The sequence below is a fragment of the Rattus norvegicus genome, chromosome 4, assembly GCF_021556685.1.
Source record: "Rattus norvegicus strain SHRSP/BbbUtx chromosome 4, alternate assembly SHRSP_T2T, whole genome shotgun sequence".
In the NCBI taxonomy this organism is placed as follows: domain Eukaryota; kingdom Metazoa; phylum Chordata; class Mammalia; order Rodentia; family Muridae; genus Rattus; species Rattus norvegicus.
Window position 1 is genome coordinate 78452194 of NC_141537.1, and position 17059 is coordinate 78469252.

The window sequence follows — 17059 nt, forward strand, 5'->3', positions numbered from 1 at the left end:
GTCCCGCTCTCAGTGTCAACTGTGCCCGTCCCACTCTCAGTGTTAACTGTGCCCGTCCCGCTCTCAGTGTCAACTGTGCCCGTCCCGCTCTCAGTGTCAACTGTGCCCGTCCCACTCTCAGTGTCAACTGTGCCCGTCCTGCTCTCAGTGTTAACTGTGCCTGTCTCGCTCTCAGTGTTAACTATGCCCGTCCCACTCAGTGTTAACTGCATCTGTCTTGCTCTCAGTGTTAACCGTGCCTGTCCTGCTCTCAGTGTTAACCGTGCCTGTCCCACTCTCAGTGTTAACTGTGCCTCTTTCATTTTTTTGGATTCATTCACTTAGAACTGTCTCGTTTGTAACTTTGCAAAATATCTGACTGCTCCTTTATTTCCATGCTTTATATTCTGTTTTCACACTTTGATCGTTTTTGACGAGGTCTCTTGCTTCCTGCCAGAAAACATCTAGAAACCTAATTTACATTTAATTGGTAAGAAACTAAAATTTGTCATTGGGCGTGGTGGTTCATGCCCGTAATCCTAATCCCAGAACTCAGGGGGCCAAGGCAGAAGGATCAAGGGTTTGAGAGGCCAGCCTGAGACTATGTGAAAAAAAGGAAAGGAGAGATGGAGAGGGAGGAGCAGGACGGATATTTGTCAGTGACAGATATATCCAGGCTGACCTAGGCTTTGTTTTTTGGTTTTTTTGGGGGGTCTGGTTTGGTTGTTTGAGACAGGGTCTCGTGTGTATTAGGCTGGCCTCAAACTCACTGTGTAGTTGAAGATGGCACTGAAGTTCCAATCCTCCTGCCTCACCTCCTAGGTGCTAAGACTCCAAGCGTGCGCACCGCAGCAGGTTTATAGTGTGCTAGGGAGTGTGGTGGTTTGTATCTGCTTAGTCCAGGGAGTGGCACTACTAGGAGGGGTGGCCTTGTTGGAATAGGTGTGTCACTGTGGGCGTGGGCTTTAATACCCTCGTCCTAGCTGCCTGGAAGCCAGTCTTCTGCTAAGCAGCCTTCAGTACAAGAGGTGGAACTCTCAGCTCCTCCAGCCCCACATCTGCCTGGACACTGCCGTTTTCCTGCCCTTATGATAATGGACTGAATCTCAGGACCTGGAAGCCAGCTCCAATTCAGTGTCATCCTTCTAAGAGTTGTCTTGGTCATGGTTTCTGTTCACAGCAGTAAAACCCTAAGACAGGATTGAACTCAGCACATTGTGCATACTGGGCAAGCATTCCACTGGCACCCCCAGCCCCTTAAACTGAGATTTGCTAGTCAAGAAGGCATCATGTGCTAAGTAGTCAGGTCATTTACTTCAGGTTAGCAGTGTCTGCCTCTGAAAGAGTGTCTGTTTGTCTGTCTGTTTGTTTAAGACAGAGTTGCTTTATGTACTGCTGGCTGTCCTAAAACTCACTCTTTAGACAGGCCAGCCTTGAACTCAGAGATCCTTTTTTTTTTTCTCCTTCCTTATTTGGAGACAGGGTTCCTTTGTGTAGTCCTGGCTGTCCTGGAACACACTCCGTAGACCAGGCTGGCCTGGGTCTCACAGAGATCCACTGGCCTCTGCCTCTGGAGTGCTGGGATTAAATGGGAAGAAGTTACATCACTAAATGGAAACCAAAACTGAGAGAGAAGCTCACCCTAGAGATAAGTAGGAATGTTAGAATCACCAAGGGGAAGCCAGAGAGCAACTTCTCTAAAGCTGGTCACAGGAGCGTGCCTTCAGGTTAGGGCAGCCTGGAGCTAGAGGGTGGAGAACAAACTAGTGTCACAGTGATTCTTTTACATCTGATTTTTGGGGTGGACCCTGCCACCCCTGGGGAGAGAGTAGCTAGGAAGGATCAGGAAAGGATCTTGAAGTTCTCCAGGTCAGGCCAAGTAAGCTCAGCTGGGCTCCCTACTGTGGTTCTCATAGGCCCAGAATCAAGGTCCTGGCTAGGCTCTGCCTGAGAGCACCTGTGGAGGAAGGGCTGCACGCTCATTCCCCATAGTGGTAGAATCCTCTGTGTGGTTGAGGAACTGAGGGCTTGGTTTTCTTGCTGGCCATTAACCAAGCTACCCAGCCAGCCTCACAGCCACAGGGGGAGGGCAGTGTCAGTCCCCACCTTCCCTAAGGCAGAGGGAGGTGTTCACAATCCATTTGACAGCTTTCCCCCACATCCCTCCACACCTTGCTTTCTGAGCTCTTGAGTGTCAGCTCTTGGATGCCCTTTGCAGGAGAGAGCAGCACTGTGCTTTCTGTGTTTGTGCCATGACCCTGCTTCAGAGTGGTAGCTGGCAGGTGCATCATTTAAAAAATTAGCTGTTTGATAATTTTTATACAAAATATCTTGATTGTATTCACCCTTCTTCCCCACTCGTCCCAGATCCACATCTCCCTTCCTTATCCACCTAATTTTGTATCATTTTAAAAAACAATGGTCATTGAGTCCATTTTGTGCTTTTGGGTGTATGGCCTTTCATTTGAGCATGGTCAACTTACCAGGGACTACACCTCTCCCTCTCCCATCAAATGCCAAAAGGGGTGGAGCTATGGTGCCTGCCTCCCCTCCCAGTGCTTGAATTTTTGTCTGACCTGAGCTTCCTCAGTCTTGAGCATTCTGTCACAGTTCCCTTGTTCATATTTGCAGCTGCACGGTTGTGTCCGGGAAACCAGTGGCTCTTATGATCTCTCTGTCCCCTCTTCTGCAATGATCCCTGAGTCTTGGGAAGTGGGTATGAGATACAGCTGTGTGGAGCTGAGCACTCCACAGTCTTTAGGGCCTACGCATTGACCACTTGTGGGTGTCCGTTAATGGCTTTCTACTAAATGAAGAAAAAAACTTTTCTGATGAGAGTTGAGAATGCTCTAATCTGTAAGTATTTTGATAAGCCATTAGCAGGTTGTTAAATACTATTCACTTAGTAGAATGGTAATAATCCTTCTGCCCTAGGGCCTATGACCTGTCTGTCTAGCCACGGGTTCTTGGCATCAGGAATGGTGTCAGGTGTAGAGTCTATCTCAAGGAACTACTATTAAAAGTAATCAGAAAGCGATTGGTTACTCTCGTGACATTTACCTTACTATTGCACCAGTGGGCCTGTCTTGCCAGGCCAGTGGTTATTGTAGCTTGTAGGGTTCATAAGTGGATAAAATGCGTGGTTACTCCTCCCGCCCCCACCCCAGCAGCATGCACAGCACCTTCTCATCCTGGGAGTGCTAATCATTAATCAATAGGTCAGAGCTTCCGGGTCATGACCAGCTTGATTGTTCCGTGTTGTGTGAGTCAAGTGTGTGCTGTCCACAGCAATAGGGTCTCGCTGTCAAGTTCTGGAGGATAATCACTGAACTTGACACGTCCTGTGACGGTTAGGGGTCTGAGGGACCTCACTGGCCAGCTCCAAAAGAAGAAACCCATTTTTGACTCTGGCTTTTATTTGTTAGCCGGCGTGTCTAGTAGGAGCCTTGTTAGAGGCAACAAGTCCACTTCAACTCTTTTAGAATTATATTTTATTTATTTAGAATTTATTGTATATGTATGCATGTATGTGGGTGCAGGCCTGCCAGTCGTCAGAGGACAACTTGTGGGAATTTGGTTTTCTCATTCCACTGTGTAGGTCTCAGGAATTGAACCCAGGTTATCACACCTGCCGAGCCGTCTCCCTGGCCTGGTGCCTCCCGTTTGATGTCTTCAGCCCAGATAGGCAGACGGAGCCATACGTTAAGCACCGTGTTGCAAGCGCTCATTGCTCTTCCTGGTTTGATTTTAGATGTTACCTAGTGACTCCTACTGTGGAGGATGAAGACATGGCCCTTACGCCCCACAGGCCCACTTCTCTTCCCCTCCACTCTCTCAGAACAGGAGCAGCACACGGTTATGGCTGTATCCATGTAAGTTATTTGCCTGATTGTGTTTGTGTGTTATTTACTACCGAGTGCTATGATGTGCTTTTGTCCTTCCTTATAGAATCTTTTCATATTTTCTATTTAGCTAATTTTTTTTTGTACTTGCTCCGTTCCCAAACTCCCTGTAGCAGGGTTGCTAAGACACCCCTCTGCTGTCTTTCCCTGTGGACACACATCCTGAGGACTGTTGACTTCACTGGTTGCCTGGGCACTTTCCTCTTGGACCCTCTAAACAAGTTACCAAACCTGTTACTTGGCCTTCTACACAGCGGTGGCTTAGCTCCCTTTGTCACTTGCCTGCTTCCTGTATCTGTCCCTCCTGTGGACATTTCAGTGGCACTCTTCAAGCTTCCTTACAAGCAGTAGATGCAAAAGCTTCTTTCTAAGACACTGCAGATTTGCAGGTGCCTCCCTGACGCCCACACAACCAAGGGATGATGTGATGGGCGTGGAATGCCAGAGGAAAACATGTCCTCAGCATGATTGAAAGCCTGCTCTGCTGTGTTTTTACTGATACTGCTGAGAAATCGAATAGTCTTCTCGCTCCTAAATCCTTGAGCACAACGTATTACTTCTCCTCTGAGAGCCTTTAATCTCTATCCCAGCGGTCAGAGCATGACCTGCTCTTGCAGAGGACTCTGCTCTCGTCATGCCTTACCCACGGATGACTCCCTGGCACTCCACCCAGACGCACCCACATCTGGCACTCACAGCTGGCAGGTACTCCAGCCTAGGGGCACCTCCCACCTCTGGTCACTCATGTACACTTACCCACCACAGACAGTTGCAGAATTAAAAGTAGTAATTACTGTAGAAATTCTAGTCCGTTGTACTAACTAGTCCGTTGTACTAACTAGTCCGTTGTACTAACTAGTCCGTTGTACATATGTCTGCAGCTGGTGTTGTCACGATTTGCTTTGCAGCTCCTTCCCCAGAGTCACAGCTGGGAGAGTGTCGTTGTGTGATTTCCTCAGTGATTTCTTTTATCTGTTTTTCTCTTTTTCTCAAAACTCTTCTGTCAGATACTTCCTAGACAAGACTGTGCTTTGTTTCTTTTTCTCTATTTTCTGCTTTTTTTTCTTAATATTTTAGTTTTGGTTGTTTTGGTTTTTGGGGGGGGCGGATATTTTCTGTTTTTCGTTTTCAAATATGCTAACAGCTCTTCTGTAGATCTTTCTGTAGATATTTTATAAAAATGTTGTTTTTTTATTAAGTTACTATTTACTTTATATCCCACTCAAAGCTTCCCCTCCCTCTTCCTCCCAGTTCCTCCCTCCCCTCCCCTCTTCTCTTCCCATCCCTCCTCCCCTTTCTCTTTGGGGAAGAGGAGGCTTCCCTTGGCACATCAAGTTGCAGTAAGACTAGGTGCATCTTCTTCTTTTAAGCCTAGACAAGGCTGTTTTGTTCCTTTTTTTTTATATTTCCTGCTTTTTTATTGTCCGATGATTCTGTGTTCTGTTTCTGCTGTTGTTCCTGAGCCCCCTTCTTGCCTGCAGCGCCATCATGGCTTTGTTACTGTTGGCATTCATTCTTCCTCTCGAAGTCCTTTATTTTTAAAAATATTAATTTGGGGGCTGAAGAGAGGGCTCAGGGTTAAGAACTTTGGCTGCTCTTCCAGAGGACTTGGGTTTGCTTCCTGGTACCCACATGGTGGCCCACACTTCTGTAACTCTAATCCTAAGGTTTCACCAGGTACACACATGGTGCACAGACATACACGCAGACAGGACAGCCATACACATAAGTAAGTGCTTGATTTATTCTTTTTTATGTTATGTTTGTGCATGTCTGCCATGTGTGTGGGGTGCCCACAGAGATCAGAAGACGGTCATATCTCCTGGAGCTGCACTTAGGAGCAGTTGTGAGCCACCAGTGTGGGTGCTGGAAACTGAACTCAGTCCTCTAGAAGACCAGGAAGTGATCTTAACTGCTGAACCCTATAACGGCCTCAGGATTAATTCTTAGCTCCTGTTTTAAGGTTCTGTGTTGGTCCCTGTAGTATCTAGACCTTTTAGTACTTTCCCCTGCTGGTTTTTATATAGGAGGTTTTTCTTAAGCTGTTAGTTTCTAAGTTCATTCCTATTTAAAAACAAACCTCGCTGGGTGTGGTAGCACACTTCTTTAATCTGAGCCTTCTGAGAGGCAGAGGCAGGCTGGTCGATGTGAGTCCAGGACAGCCTGGTTTACATAGTAAATTCCAGGACATCCAGGACCATGTAGAAACCCTATTTCAAATTAATAATAATAATAATAATAATAATAATAATAATAATAATAATAATAATAAATAGTTACTGATTTAAAAATTCTTAGAAACCAACAGGAAGCTTTGTACATGGCTGGGAATCATTAAGGTATGTGACACCATGAGGACCAGCTTTAACTTGAATGTGTCACAGAAGAAATAAAAACATCAGTATACATTGGTATTTGGAGGGAAAGGAAGTCACACACACACACACACACACACACACACACACACACACCTTTCTGTTACTGGTGCAGAAGGTACATAGCCCATACCCCTGAGCCTAGGAACTAAAAATGTTGTTTTCAACAACACTGTCCTTCATTTTTCAGTGTCCTGGGGTCTGAAATTTCTCTTGGAAGTTTTTCCTGTATACTCCATCTCAATTTTCCTTCCCCCAAGATGGTGCTGTTTCCTGTGGCCCTCTAGGTGTCTGAGCAAGTGTTGGCCGTGTCTCTGCTCTGCTCATCTGTGCACTACTTACCCACTGATGGCTCCCTCACAGCCCACCCCAGCCCTGCCCTCCAGCGCCTGTTTCTGAGTTGGTCCGGGGCCCCGTGCTGCAGTTCCACTGCACCTCCGTCTCCTGGTCTAGCACAGTGTTTCTCTGGGTTTGTGCTTTTAGTTGTTCCTTCAGGCTTTCTTCAAAGCCATTTTAAAAGGACACCAGTTCAGTCTGCCACACTGTAATCATTTACCTACTTAGTTTTTATTAAAAGTAAACAAGTAAATACACAAATACCCATGTTGTGCATACAGGTATTCAATGATCCAAAAGATAAACACTCCTTCAGTTCCTCCCAGAAACAATCAAAACTACTAGTTATTTGTGTGTGCATGCATGTGTGTCTCTGTATGGCAAGGCACATGTGTGCTATGGTGTGTGCTCATACGCAAGAGAGGACAGAGAGAGAGAACGAGAGAACGAGAACACAACTTTGGGAGTGACTTCTTTCCTCTCACCATATGGCTCCAGAGGAATTGAACTCAGGTCCTCAAGCTCAGTGGCAAGCATCTTCCCCGCTGAGCCACCTTGCTGATCCTTGTTTGCACACCCTCACAGACATACGGAAGCAGGAAAGGACTGGGTTTTCCCATTAAATAAGGAAGCAGCTTACTGAGCTAAGTAAAGAGTAGTGTCTAACTGCTAATCTCACTGCAGATGTAGATATCTTGAAAAGCCTTCCACTCAAAGCCACGCAGCTAGCCGCCTGTACAAAAGCCAGCTGAGGCTATATGGGGCAAGCACAGATGGCTGTTGATGGCAACCTCAATGTCCTGCATAGGGCTTGCATTGCATCTGTGCATCTTTCTCCTGTTTTCTTTCTCTTCTGCCCCCCAACCCCCACCCCAGGCGCTTTTCTGGAAGCATCTCACTGTCTCTTGCTTCCCATGGCTGGCCATAAGGGTAGACCATCCTGGGTAAGAATTGCCCCTACTTTGGCATTCAGATGAGTATGTTCTAAGTCTGCCCCACTAATTGGCCTTTACCAAGGACAGAACCCAGTCATCCCTGCATACCACAGGCCAGGTCTAGCTTGCAGTGGGCTATGTGCTCTGCCAGCCCAGTGATAGTGTGACTCTTTATTTCTCCAGCAGAGCCTCCTGCTGCCACGCCGGACTTGATCACAAAACTGGAACAGAGAGCTGCACCCTGGATCGAGGACCCTAATGGGTTAAAGTCAGGGAAAAGTCGCTCCCTAGGTGAGTCTGGCTCCATTGAATCCTAAAAGACACAGACTGGACATAACGTAGCTATGGAAAGCCACACAACCCGAGTTCAGCCACGCTTATCCTGGACCTCTTGTGTTACCAGGCCATAGACAGGCAAAGATAAATAAAGAACTAACCCTACCTGAGATGGTAGAACAGTCTAGGCCACTGGGACAGGAAAGATGGCCTGATGGGAAGAGGCAGATGGGAGACACTGGGTGAGAGCAGTGGGCTGGCCCTGACTCTGAGGGCTCCTCTCCTCTCCTTTCCTCCTGGGGAACAGTGACAGCGCTGTAGCCTGTGAGAGCTACATGTCTTACACCCCAGTGCGTCATTCGCTGGCCAGTAGCCAGCCTGAGCGAGTCTTAACATGCGTTCAGAGACCACGAGAAGATGCAGGTGCCTGACTAACCTCGCTCGTTTGAGAAGCTTCACGAGAAGATTAAAGTTGCCTGTTTAGTCTAATGCTGTCGATGGCCAGGGACAGTTGATTAAGTCATCTGCTTCTGGTGGCTCACTGTCCTGTGGTATTGGGGTGAGAAGGTGGGGAAGCTAGCGAAAGAGCAAACAAGGGTCTTCTGCTGGGAAGCCAGGTCGGCCTTCACTGGTAATGCTGGGGAGGGCTCGCAGAGGCTAGCAGCCATCTTTAGGAAGGGGGATGGTGTTCAGTTTCTTTTCTTTATACACGGGGTGCTTATTCAATGCAGGTGTCTTAGCCAGTAGACCACAGGGCTCAGAACAACAAATCAACGGTAATTTAATTTCCTCAAAGGGAGAGAGAAGATGGAGGCAACGAGAGAAGCCAACAGCCAGACCCAGGCCTCGGCTCTAGAGTTCGTCTCTCAGCCGGCCTCTGTGGAGACATGCAGCATGCACCGCTCTCCCAGCATGTGCGAAGGAGAAGTGGACGGACCCAGGAATGTCAAGAGCACATACAGGCCCCGTTCCATTCAGAGGTCATGGTTTGGGCAGTTTCCCTGGTTAGTAATGGATTCCAAAGAGACTAAGCTGTTCTGCTCTGTTTGCAAAGAAAGGCCAACTCTCCACGACAAGTCATCCCGCTTGGTCCAAGGTTACACTGGACCTTTTAAAGTGGAAACTTTAAAATACCACGAGGTCAGTAAGGCGCACAAATTGTGCGTCAACACTGTGGAGATCAGAGACGACAGCCCTCAGCCTACTCTCACCCCAGAGATCTCCGGTGCCCTCATGGCCAACATGGAGCACTTCTTCAATGCTGCCTACTCCATTGCCTACCACTCCAGGCCTCTGAATGACTTCGAGAAGGTCTTGCAACAGCTCCAGAACACCGGCACCACACTACTAGGCAAGTACCGGAACCGCACCGCATGTACCCAGTTCATCAAGCATATCTCAGAGACTCTGAAGAAGGAGATCCTGAGGGACATCCGGAACTCTCCGTGTGTGAGCCTGCTATTGGACAGCTGCGTGGACTCCTCCAGCCAGGCCTGCGTGGGGATCTTCATGCGTTACTTGAAGCAGACGGAGGTGAAGGAGTCGTACATCACCCTGGCCCCCCTCTCCAGTGAGACAGTAGACGGGTACTTCGAGACCATCATTGCCGCCCTGGATGAGCTGGATATCCCTTTCCGGAAGCCTGGCTGGGTGGTGGGTCTGGGGACCGATGGGTCTGCCATGCTGAGCTGCAAGGGAGGCCTCACGGAGAAGTTCCGGGAAATCATCCCTCAGCTGCTGCCTGTGCACAGTGTGGCCCATCGGCTGCATGTGGCTGTGGTGGATGCTTGCGGTGACATTGATCTGGTGAGGAAATGTGACCGGCATATCCGGACTGTCTTCAAGTTTTATCAGTCCTCAAACAAGAGGCTCGGTGAGCTGCAGGGCGTTGCAGCCCCACTAGAGCAGGAAATCATTTGTCTGAAGGACTTGAATGCTGTCAGGTGGGTGGTCAGCAGAAGGTGCACTCTGAATGCGTTTGTCATGAACTGGCCTGCCCTGGTGAGGCACCTCCAGGGTGTGGTGGAGGCTGGAGGCCAGGTTGGTCAGAGGGCCAAGGGCATGCTGAAGCTGATGAAGAGCTTCCATTTTATCAAGTTCTGCCACTTCATTTTGGATTTCCTGAGCATCTATAAGCCTCTCTCTGAGGTATGCCAGAAGGATCTTGTGCTGGTCACAGAACTGAATTCAACCCTGGGGCGAGCCTATGTGGCACTGGAGAGTCTCCGCCAACAGGCAGGGCCCAAAGAAGAAGCGTTCAATGCTGGCTTCCAGGATGGGCAACTCCATGGCATCTTCCTGAACAGAGTAGAGATGGCTGAGCAGCGATTCCAGGCAGACAGGGAGAGAACAGTCCTGACGGGGGCTGAGTTCCTCCAGCAGAGGTTCGGCGCAGATCGGCCTGCACAGCTCAGGAGCATGGCGGTGTTTGACACCACGGCCTGGCCTAGAGGGGCCGAACTGGCCTGCTTTGGGAACCATGACATTCTCAGCCTTGCCAGGTACTTTGCACTTTCCCTCCCAGTGGGATACCGCGAGGAAGCACTGCTGAAGGAGTGGCTCAGCTTGAAAGCAGCTACCCAGAACCTTCCATTCTCCACGCTGTGTAAGAGTGCCCTGACTCAGCCCGGCCAATTCCCTCTGCTGAGCAGACTTGTGGCTGTGGTGGTCAGTGTGCCCATCTCCACGGCCTGCTGTGCACGGGGGTTCAAGGCCATGAGCAGGATCAGGACCGATGAGAGGACCAAACTTTCCAATGAGGTGCTCAACACACTCATGATGACAGCAGTGAATGGCGTGGCAGTTACAGAATATGACCCTCAGCCAGCCATCCAGCACTGGTACTTGACCTCTTCAGGACGCCGCTTCAGCCACCTCTATGCCTGTGCCCAGGTGCCTACCCGCTCCCATGCCAGTGAGTTTTCAAAATCATTAGTGTGGTAAACAGAGGAGTCCCTGTGCTCCCAGTCCCACACTGAGCAGGTGGTCTGAGCAGGTCAGCCCACAAAGGAAGGGCCCAGGGAGTACTGCAAAGTGCTTGGGCAGAGACTCGACTCCTACTTCCTGTCCATTTGTGGTGCCAGGCTTCCCACAGAGCCTTGGTCACCCCGATCCTCAAGCCCATTGTCAATAACCACAGGCTCAGAGGTTAAATAACAGTGGGAACAATAGGAAGGTTTCCAGCTAGAAAAGGGCCGGGAGACAAACCCTGTGTTCCCGCTGAGCAGTGTGGAGAGCCCTCACCTGAGTGCTGCCTTGATTTCCATGAGGGCAGAGGAGTCAACCTGAAAGAGCTTTGTCACCTCTGCTCTTCCCTGCTGAGTCACTTGCAGGAAGGAGCTAGAGACAGAAGAACTATCCTGGAGGAGTACAGAACCCAGCTAGAGGGACCTACCTGGTGTACAGCCTCAGGACAATGTGAGGAGTACATTTTGGGGTCATCTGCCCCAGTTCTGGTCTAGCTCCCTGCAGGCCTGTCCTGACACTGTGATTTTCATCTTGGAGTGAGTCAACACACAGCAGTCCGACCAGCAGAGCTTATCCTCCTAAGATAAAGCCCACCGCTGGAAAATTAAATCCAGGGGCTGGGTAGGGTTGACGTTGAGCCAGGCCCCAGGTTTTAGGGAGAGAAGAGGGTAGTGTGGTCCAGGATGGCTGTGAAGAAAGTGGGGTATAGAGCTAAACTATCTAGGGCTGTGGGAATCCCTGGGAGCCAGGGAACCCCGAAAACAGATAGGGAGCCTTCAGTTAGCCATCAGCCTGAGGGTGGGGTTGTATCTATCAGAGGGCTGAGTGCTATCAGCTGAATAGGAAATTGCCCTCTCCTCCGCCCTCATGGAGACCAAGGCCACACCCCTGTGAGGCTCGCCACACTGCTCAGGGGGAACAGTTATTTCACCTCTGAGCCTGGGTCATTGGTGTTGGGCTTGAATATCAGGGTAGCTGAGGCTCTGCAGGAAGATTGATGGCCCTGGAACCACAAATGGACCGGAAGTGGATGTCGTCTCCTCTGTGATAGCAAAGAGGTGTCTCTTTGACTCTGCCTCTTGCACAGGGGTGAGGGAGGAGAAGCTGGAAGCTATGCCTTGGGGAAAACTGTCCTCTCCATGGTACCCACAAGGAAGCAAAGGGAGACACTCAAGTGTATGTGATGCTGCCACCACCCTAGCAGACCTCATGGACATTTGGGGCTCAATAGCTCCTTGCAGTGGGCCCCTGTGCACTGGATGCTGGCAGGTCCCTGGCCTCTAACCCATTAATTCCTAACTGTAATACTAGTTCCTGCATCCCAGTTATGACAACCAAAAGGACCTCCAGACATTTCCAGTTGTCACCTGAGATCAAAGCCCCCCAACCCAATCTTTTGCCCTCAGGGAAAGGACCAGGAAGAGCAGGCAGGTGAGTCGTGCGGGATGCAGGGTTGGCCTGTCTGGTTGGTTTTGATGTTACCTTTAGCACACTTAGATGTGGGCTGGGGAAGGCACTCATCTGTGCTCCGTGTGCTTACACAGTCTCCTCCACAGATACAGGGTTCAGGAAGGAGGGGATGGCGGCAGCACTTAGTAAGGAGGATTCTGTAACCCAGAAGACATCCAGCACACCATCTGGGGAGCCATGAGGTTTGGAAAAGTCACGTGGTCAAGGTTCCTACACCCCTATACCATCTCAAAGATGCCATGGGCCTGAAGAATAGTGGCCTAGACAAGGTTTTGGGGCCTCCTTGATTATGGAGAAGGCTTTCTGAAGATTCTAGGCTATCCTGGTGTGATAACCTTATGGGCCCAGAATGTGGGCAGTGACAAAGGGTTGAAGCACACATCCCAACGGGACAAGGCCCTCAAGGTGAGCAGTGCCTCCCAGTGCAAAAGCATTCCAGACAAGCACTTACCTCAAGTCCATGTTGTCCAAAGATTCGTGCCGTGAGAGAGTTCATCCCACATACTCTGTTGGCAGAGGATTTTCCTGAAGTGGGAGAGTGGGTTGGCGGGTGAAAGGAGCACCCTAGTTCTCTACATCCATGGCACAAATGGGAGGTGACCTATGAGGAAGGCCATTTGATGGTGGAAATGATTGTGCTGCAGGGACCTTGGCCTGCTGCAGAAGCTCCCAGGATGGCCATTCTGGACCGCTGCCGAGGCTCATGCAGTAGAATCAAGGAGACCCTACCCCTCAAGGCCTGCCTTTAGCATGAAACGGACCAACATCCTTTGCACGGAGCATGAGAAAGGTGGTCTCACCATATCTCCCACATAGTAAAGCACGCTTCCTCTGAAGGGAGCCTGGTGAAGGGAAGGGAACCCTCCACACCTCTCAACCCTTGGGTTGGCTGCTGTGGTTCCAGACAGATTCCTGAGGAATTCACAAAAGGTGGGAGCTGGAAGGTGTTGGATCCAGGCCAGCTCTTCTGCAGACAGTGTGCCTATGATTAATCCCTTCCTCCTTTCTGTTCCTCATTTTCACTCCTCATGTGGTTGCCATAGAGAATCCAAGTGCCTGTTGGCTCCATGTAGCCATAGCAGTAGTTAGTGGGAGCCTCAAAGTCCTGGAGAAGAGGGCTTGTCTAGAGCACTTAGCTGCTCCTACCCTGCACTTGTCCTTAGTGGCAATGGTATCAGCTTTGCCACTCGAGTTATACTGAGGCAGAGGTGCTGTCCTCACCTACTGTCCACAGGACAGATGCACCCGTCCTGCAGAAGGCCCTGCAGCCTGCTCAGAAGCACCAGAGCCTGGCAAAGTTCCGTGTCCTGGATGTGTAGACTCACACTCCCAAATCCAGCTCAGCAGCTACAGTCTCTCCCCAGCTTCCCCAGGACCTTTGTGGGCATCATCTAGGTTAATCACCATTTTCACTCGCATAGAAGCGCCTTCAGGAAAACTAGGTCTTTGAGCCCTCTCCCATTTTCCCCTTTATGGTTAATTGAAGCATCTTCCTTCCTGGGCAACCTGACCCTGCAGGCTCAGTGTCTGCCTATTTGGTTAGGACGAACTTTTCTAGGTTCTGCTTATTTGGCCTCAGGTTGGAGAATTGCCCAATGGAAGGACTCTTTGCCTCTGTGACCTCATTTTAAATGTGCAGGAGCCTTACTTGCTGCCCATCTGCTGTAGACCGCTGGTCTGTGCCATAAGCACGCAGCCTCTGACCGAGCTACCTACCCACTCCAGCAGGTGCTGAAAGCCCAGGTGGTTGTGCACCCAGGAGCCTCAGCACTACGCAGACCTTATGCTCTCTGCCCCAGTACAGCCTTGGTGTGCAGTGCAGTTTTCCCGCTCAAGAAGATCCCCTGTCCAGCCTAGGAGCGTGCAGGAAAGGGGCAGACAGGCCTTTGACTCCAAACCTCGGAGGTGACCCAGGCAAAACCTCAGAGTTCAGGGATTTTCCAGGTCAGAGTTGAGCCATCTGTATGGCTCCACAAGTGCCTCTCCTACAATGTCTTTCCTTTAAAAAATACCAAAAGCAAGATACCCGTCCTGTGTAAGGTAGCCATGGTTTCTGGAATGAGGTTTGGGGAGCTGAGGTGGCTACAGGGTGAAGCAGCGCCTTGTCTTCTCCACACCAGCACCCTGAGGTCACTTCCTCGTATGGAGCAGGCTGTTTCTAGGCTAAGTCTACCCAGAAACACAGGGTGGCCAGCATGCATAGAGCAGCTTTCTTAGCCTCGGCGTCTTAACTCAGGTTTTCCTGACCCTTTGCCAGCTCAAGACAGAGAAGCAATATTCATGTTTAGCCCCTGATAGGGGTGTGCATGGTGAGTACCCTCACCTTGTAGCCTTTGTGCTCAGGCTGGTCCTGTTTGACTCTTAGGCATGGCTGCATTTCACTGGGTGCGTCTGGTTTCATCTCAGGGGAAAACAAGCCGGGGGCACTGTAAGGAGGAGGAGGCACTATCCCTTTGGCCTCAGACCCCTGGCCTCCCCCTCCTTTCCTGCCTTTTAACATGCTTGATGCCCCTACCCAATCTAGCTGTCTGTCTATGTAGCGTCGGCTGCCCTGAAACTTGCTATGTAGATGAGGCTAGCCTTGAACTCACAGAGATCCATGTGCCTTTGCCTCCCAGGTGCCGTGATGCCGTGATTAAAGGCTTGTACCACACCCCCTGGGTCCTGCCTGTTCTCATCTTGTATATCTCCTGGCACACATCCCTCCCCTTGTCTGGTAACTTGTGCCCACTGGGCTGCTCCAAGTAGCCAACATTGGACTCTGCACTTTGATTTCAGTAGCCATAGAAACTTGGGGAAGTGAGGAAACTCAACTTCTGACTTTCTGAACACAGTAGAGGGTAGCCACCTCCAGACCTGGTACCACAAAGGGCAAGTCCCTAGAGTGCTAAGTGTGGTCAGAACAATATGGGGGGTGGGGGTGGGGTCGCCAGAATGGCATCTGTGTAGCCAGAAACAAAGATGACTGCTCGGGAATGCTCTGGACTCCTGGTTTTAAGGTTGTACAAATTAGGTTTAAAAACCATGTTCAAGTCTTAACTTTTGCTATTTGAATAAAGCAGAATTTGACTTTATTGTTGTCTTTATACTTCCTTCCTCTCTGACTCCCGAGTGAGCCGATTTTTTTTTCTTTTTTCTTTTTTTTTCTTTTTCTTTTTTTTTTTTTTTTTCCGGAGCTGGGGACCGAACCCAGGGCCTTGCGCTTCCTAGGCAAGCGCTCTACCACTGAGCTAAATCCCCAACCCGAGTGAGCCGATTTTACCCGTGGGTGTGAGAAGATGGAGAGCACACCGTGAGAACTGGAATCACGTGTTCCATGCTCACCGCTGTTCCGCACATATAGCCAGGCTTTCAAGGGAAAGCCACCCATTGTCCCCAGCAGTGCCAAAGCCATGACCCCCCTCAAAAGATTTCCCAGTGAACTGCTTCAGGATGCCCTCTGCAGCTCTGCTTGGGTCAGGTGTCCTCCACTAGCTCTGGCAGCACAGAGCAAAGTGGCACAGATGCTGGGAGACTCCAAACCTCTGGCCAGGAGACCTACATATCGTATCCGCATGTGTGTGGTGTCCGGGATACTAAAGCACCACTGGAGGCAACGGCATGCCTGGCTGTTTCTGGGCTACAGCTGTGCAGCTGCTAAGTCAGGAGAGGCAGCCCACGGCAGCGCTGGAGAATCCGCCCTGGCCTTCCAAGGAGGTAGGTGGGTGTAGTCTAGAAATAGGTAGCTAGAGGCAGTCTCCACTGGGTTGGGCCTTGCATTTTCTTAGGAAAGCTTCCAGGGTAGGCAGCAGCAGCCACAAAGCAAGGTAGACTCTTCAAGGAACATGCTGGAAGGTGAGTAGTAAGCTGAGACCTGGGAGCCTACTCTGCCTCTGCCTTCTCCAAGTGGGAGAGGAACCCAGGGTGCAGCTACCTGATGCATCATTCCTTCCTGGTGTCAGTAGCTGTTGTTGGGGACTCTGAGCAGAGCCTCCTCACTGTGAGTCTAACCATGGGTAAACACAATCCTCAGACCCGAGAAGGTTTTCCCATGCTAGTCCCACCACTGGGCTTCTCACTTGGCTCTTAGGGCGCTGCCTCTGTCTGTAACTCTTGCCACCCTCAGCACCCAAGGGTACATTCACCTCTGCACCCAAGCATGGATGCCCGAAAGTGACTGTCATTTAGCCATTTCCATAGACAACTGCCAGGGACCCCTGTGCAGGTGTGCTGCCTGGAACCCATCATCTGCCCCTGTTACAGCAGAAAGCCAGGCACGATGACACAAACCTGTAATCACAGACATGGAAGGCCGAGGCAGGAGGAAACCCTATCTCAGACAACACAAAAATCGCTACAGAAGTGCTTTGTGGTCTGTGGCTCTGCAGGGGACTAGGCATCTGCCATAGGTGGAGTGCTGGGGACAGAGACCTCCCAGCAGCAGTTTGCTGATGTTTCCCGTGGTCCTGATCCACATTCAGGCTCCATAGGGTTGGCTGGAGAGAAGATACTGCCTGTGTTCTGGTATGTACGCGCCCTAATCAGTAGGGTCTTCCGGTGCTTTCAGAGGTCCCCTTGGATTAGATGGAAGGCCTCTGCACATAGATTCAGAGAAAATCCCCTCTCCTAGGATGTGCCACTGTGGCCACGTCTGTGTAGCTCTGTGTAGCTCTTGAAGTTCTTATCACATGAGCTCAGGCTGGCCAGCTCTTCCAGTGACCTAAAGAACCCAGGATCAAGTTTGGCCTTGGGATTTTCAACCCACCAAATCATTAGTGGATGTCAGTTGCCTCTACGTGTATCTAGACTCTTCTCCTATGTGGCTATCTAGCTCTGTGAG

At 50.3% G+C, this 17059-nt stretch overlaps 1 protein-coding gene across 8 annotated transcripts in view; it reads left to right on the forward strand.

The window, feature by feature from the left end:
- Positions 1 to 15314, forward strand: part of Zfp862 (zinc finger protein 862) — a 29067-nt gene extending 13753 nt beyond the window's left edge. For 2 of the 8 annotated variants that reach the window (XM_087659730.1, XM_087659733.1), the window contains 3 exons: positions 7711 to 7818; positions 8600 to 10717; positions 12327 to 15314. In XM_087659730.1, coding sequence (XP_087515856.1) covers positions 7711 to 7818; positions 8600 to 10717; positions 12327 to 12421 — 2321 coding nt within the window. In that variant the 3' untranslated portion in view covers positions 12422 to 15314. Of the gene's footprint in view, positions 1 to 3730; positions 3852 to 7710; positions 7819 to 8599; positions 10831 to 12081 lie in introns of those variants that run through there. The other 6 variants (XR_015686535.1, XR_015686534.1, XM_087659732.1 and 3 more) reach the window with 6 other exon arrangements.
- Positions 15315 to 17059: the final 1745 nt, after the last annotated feature.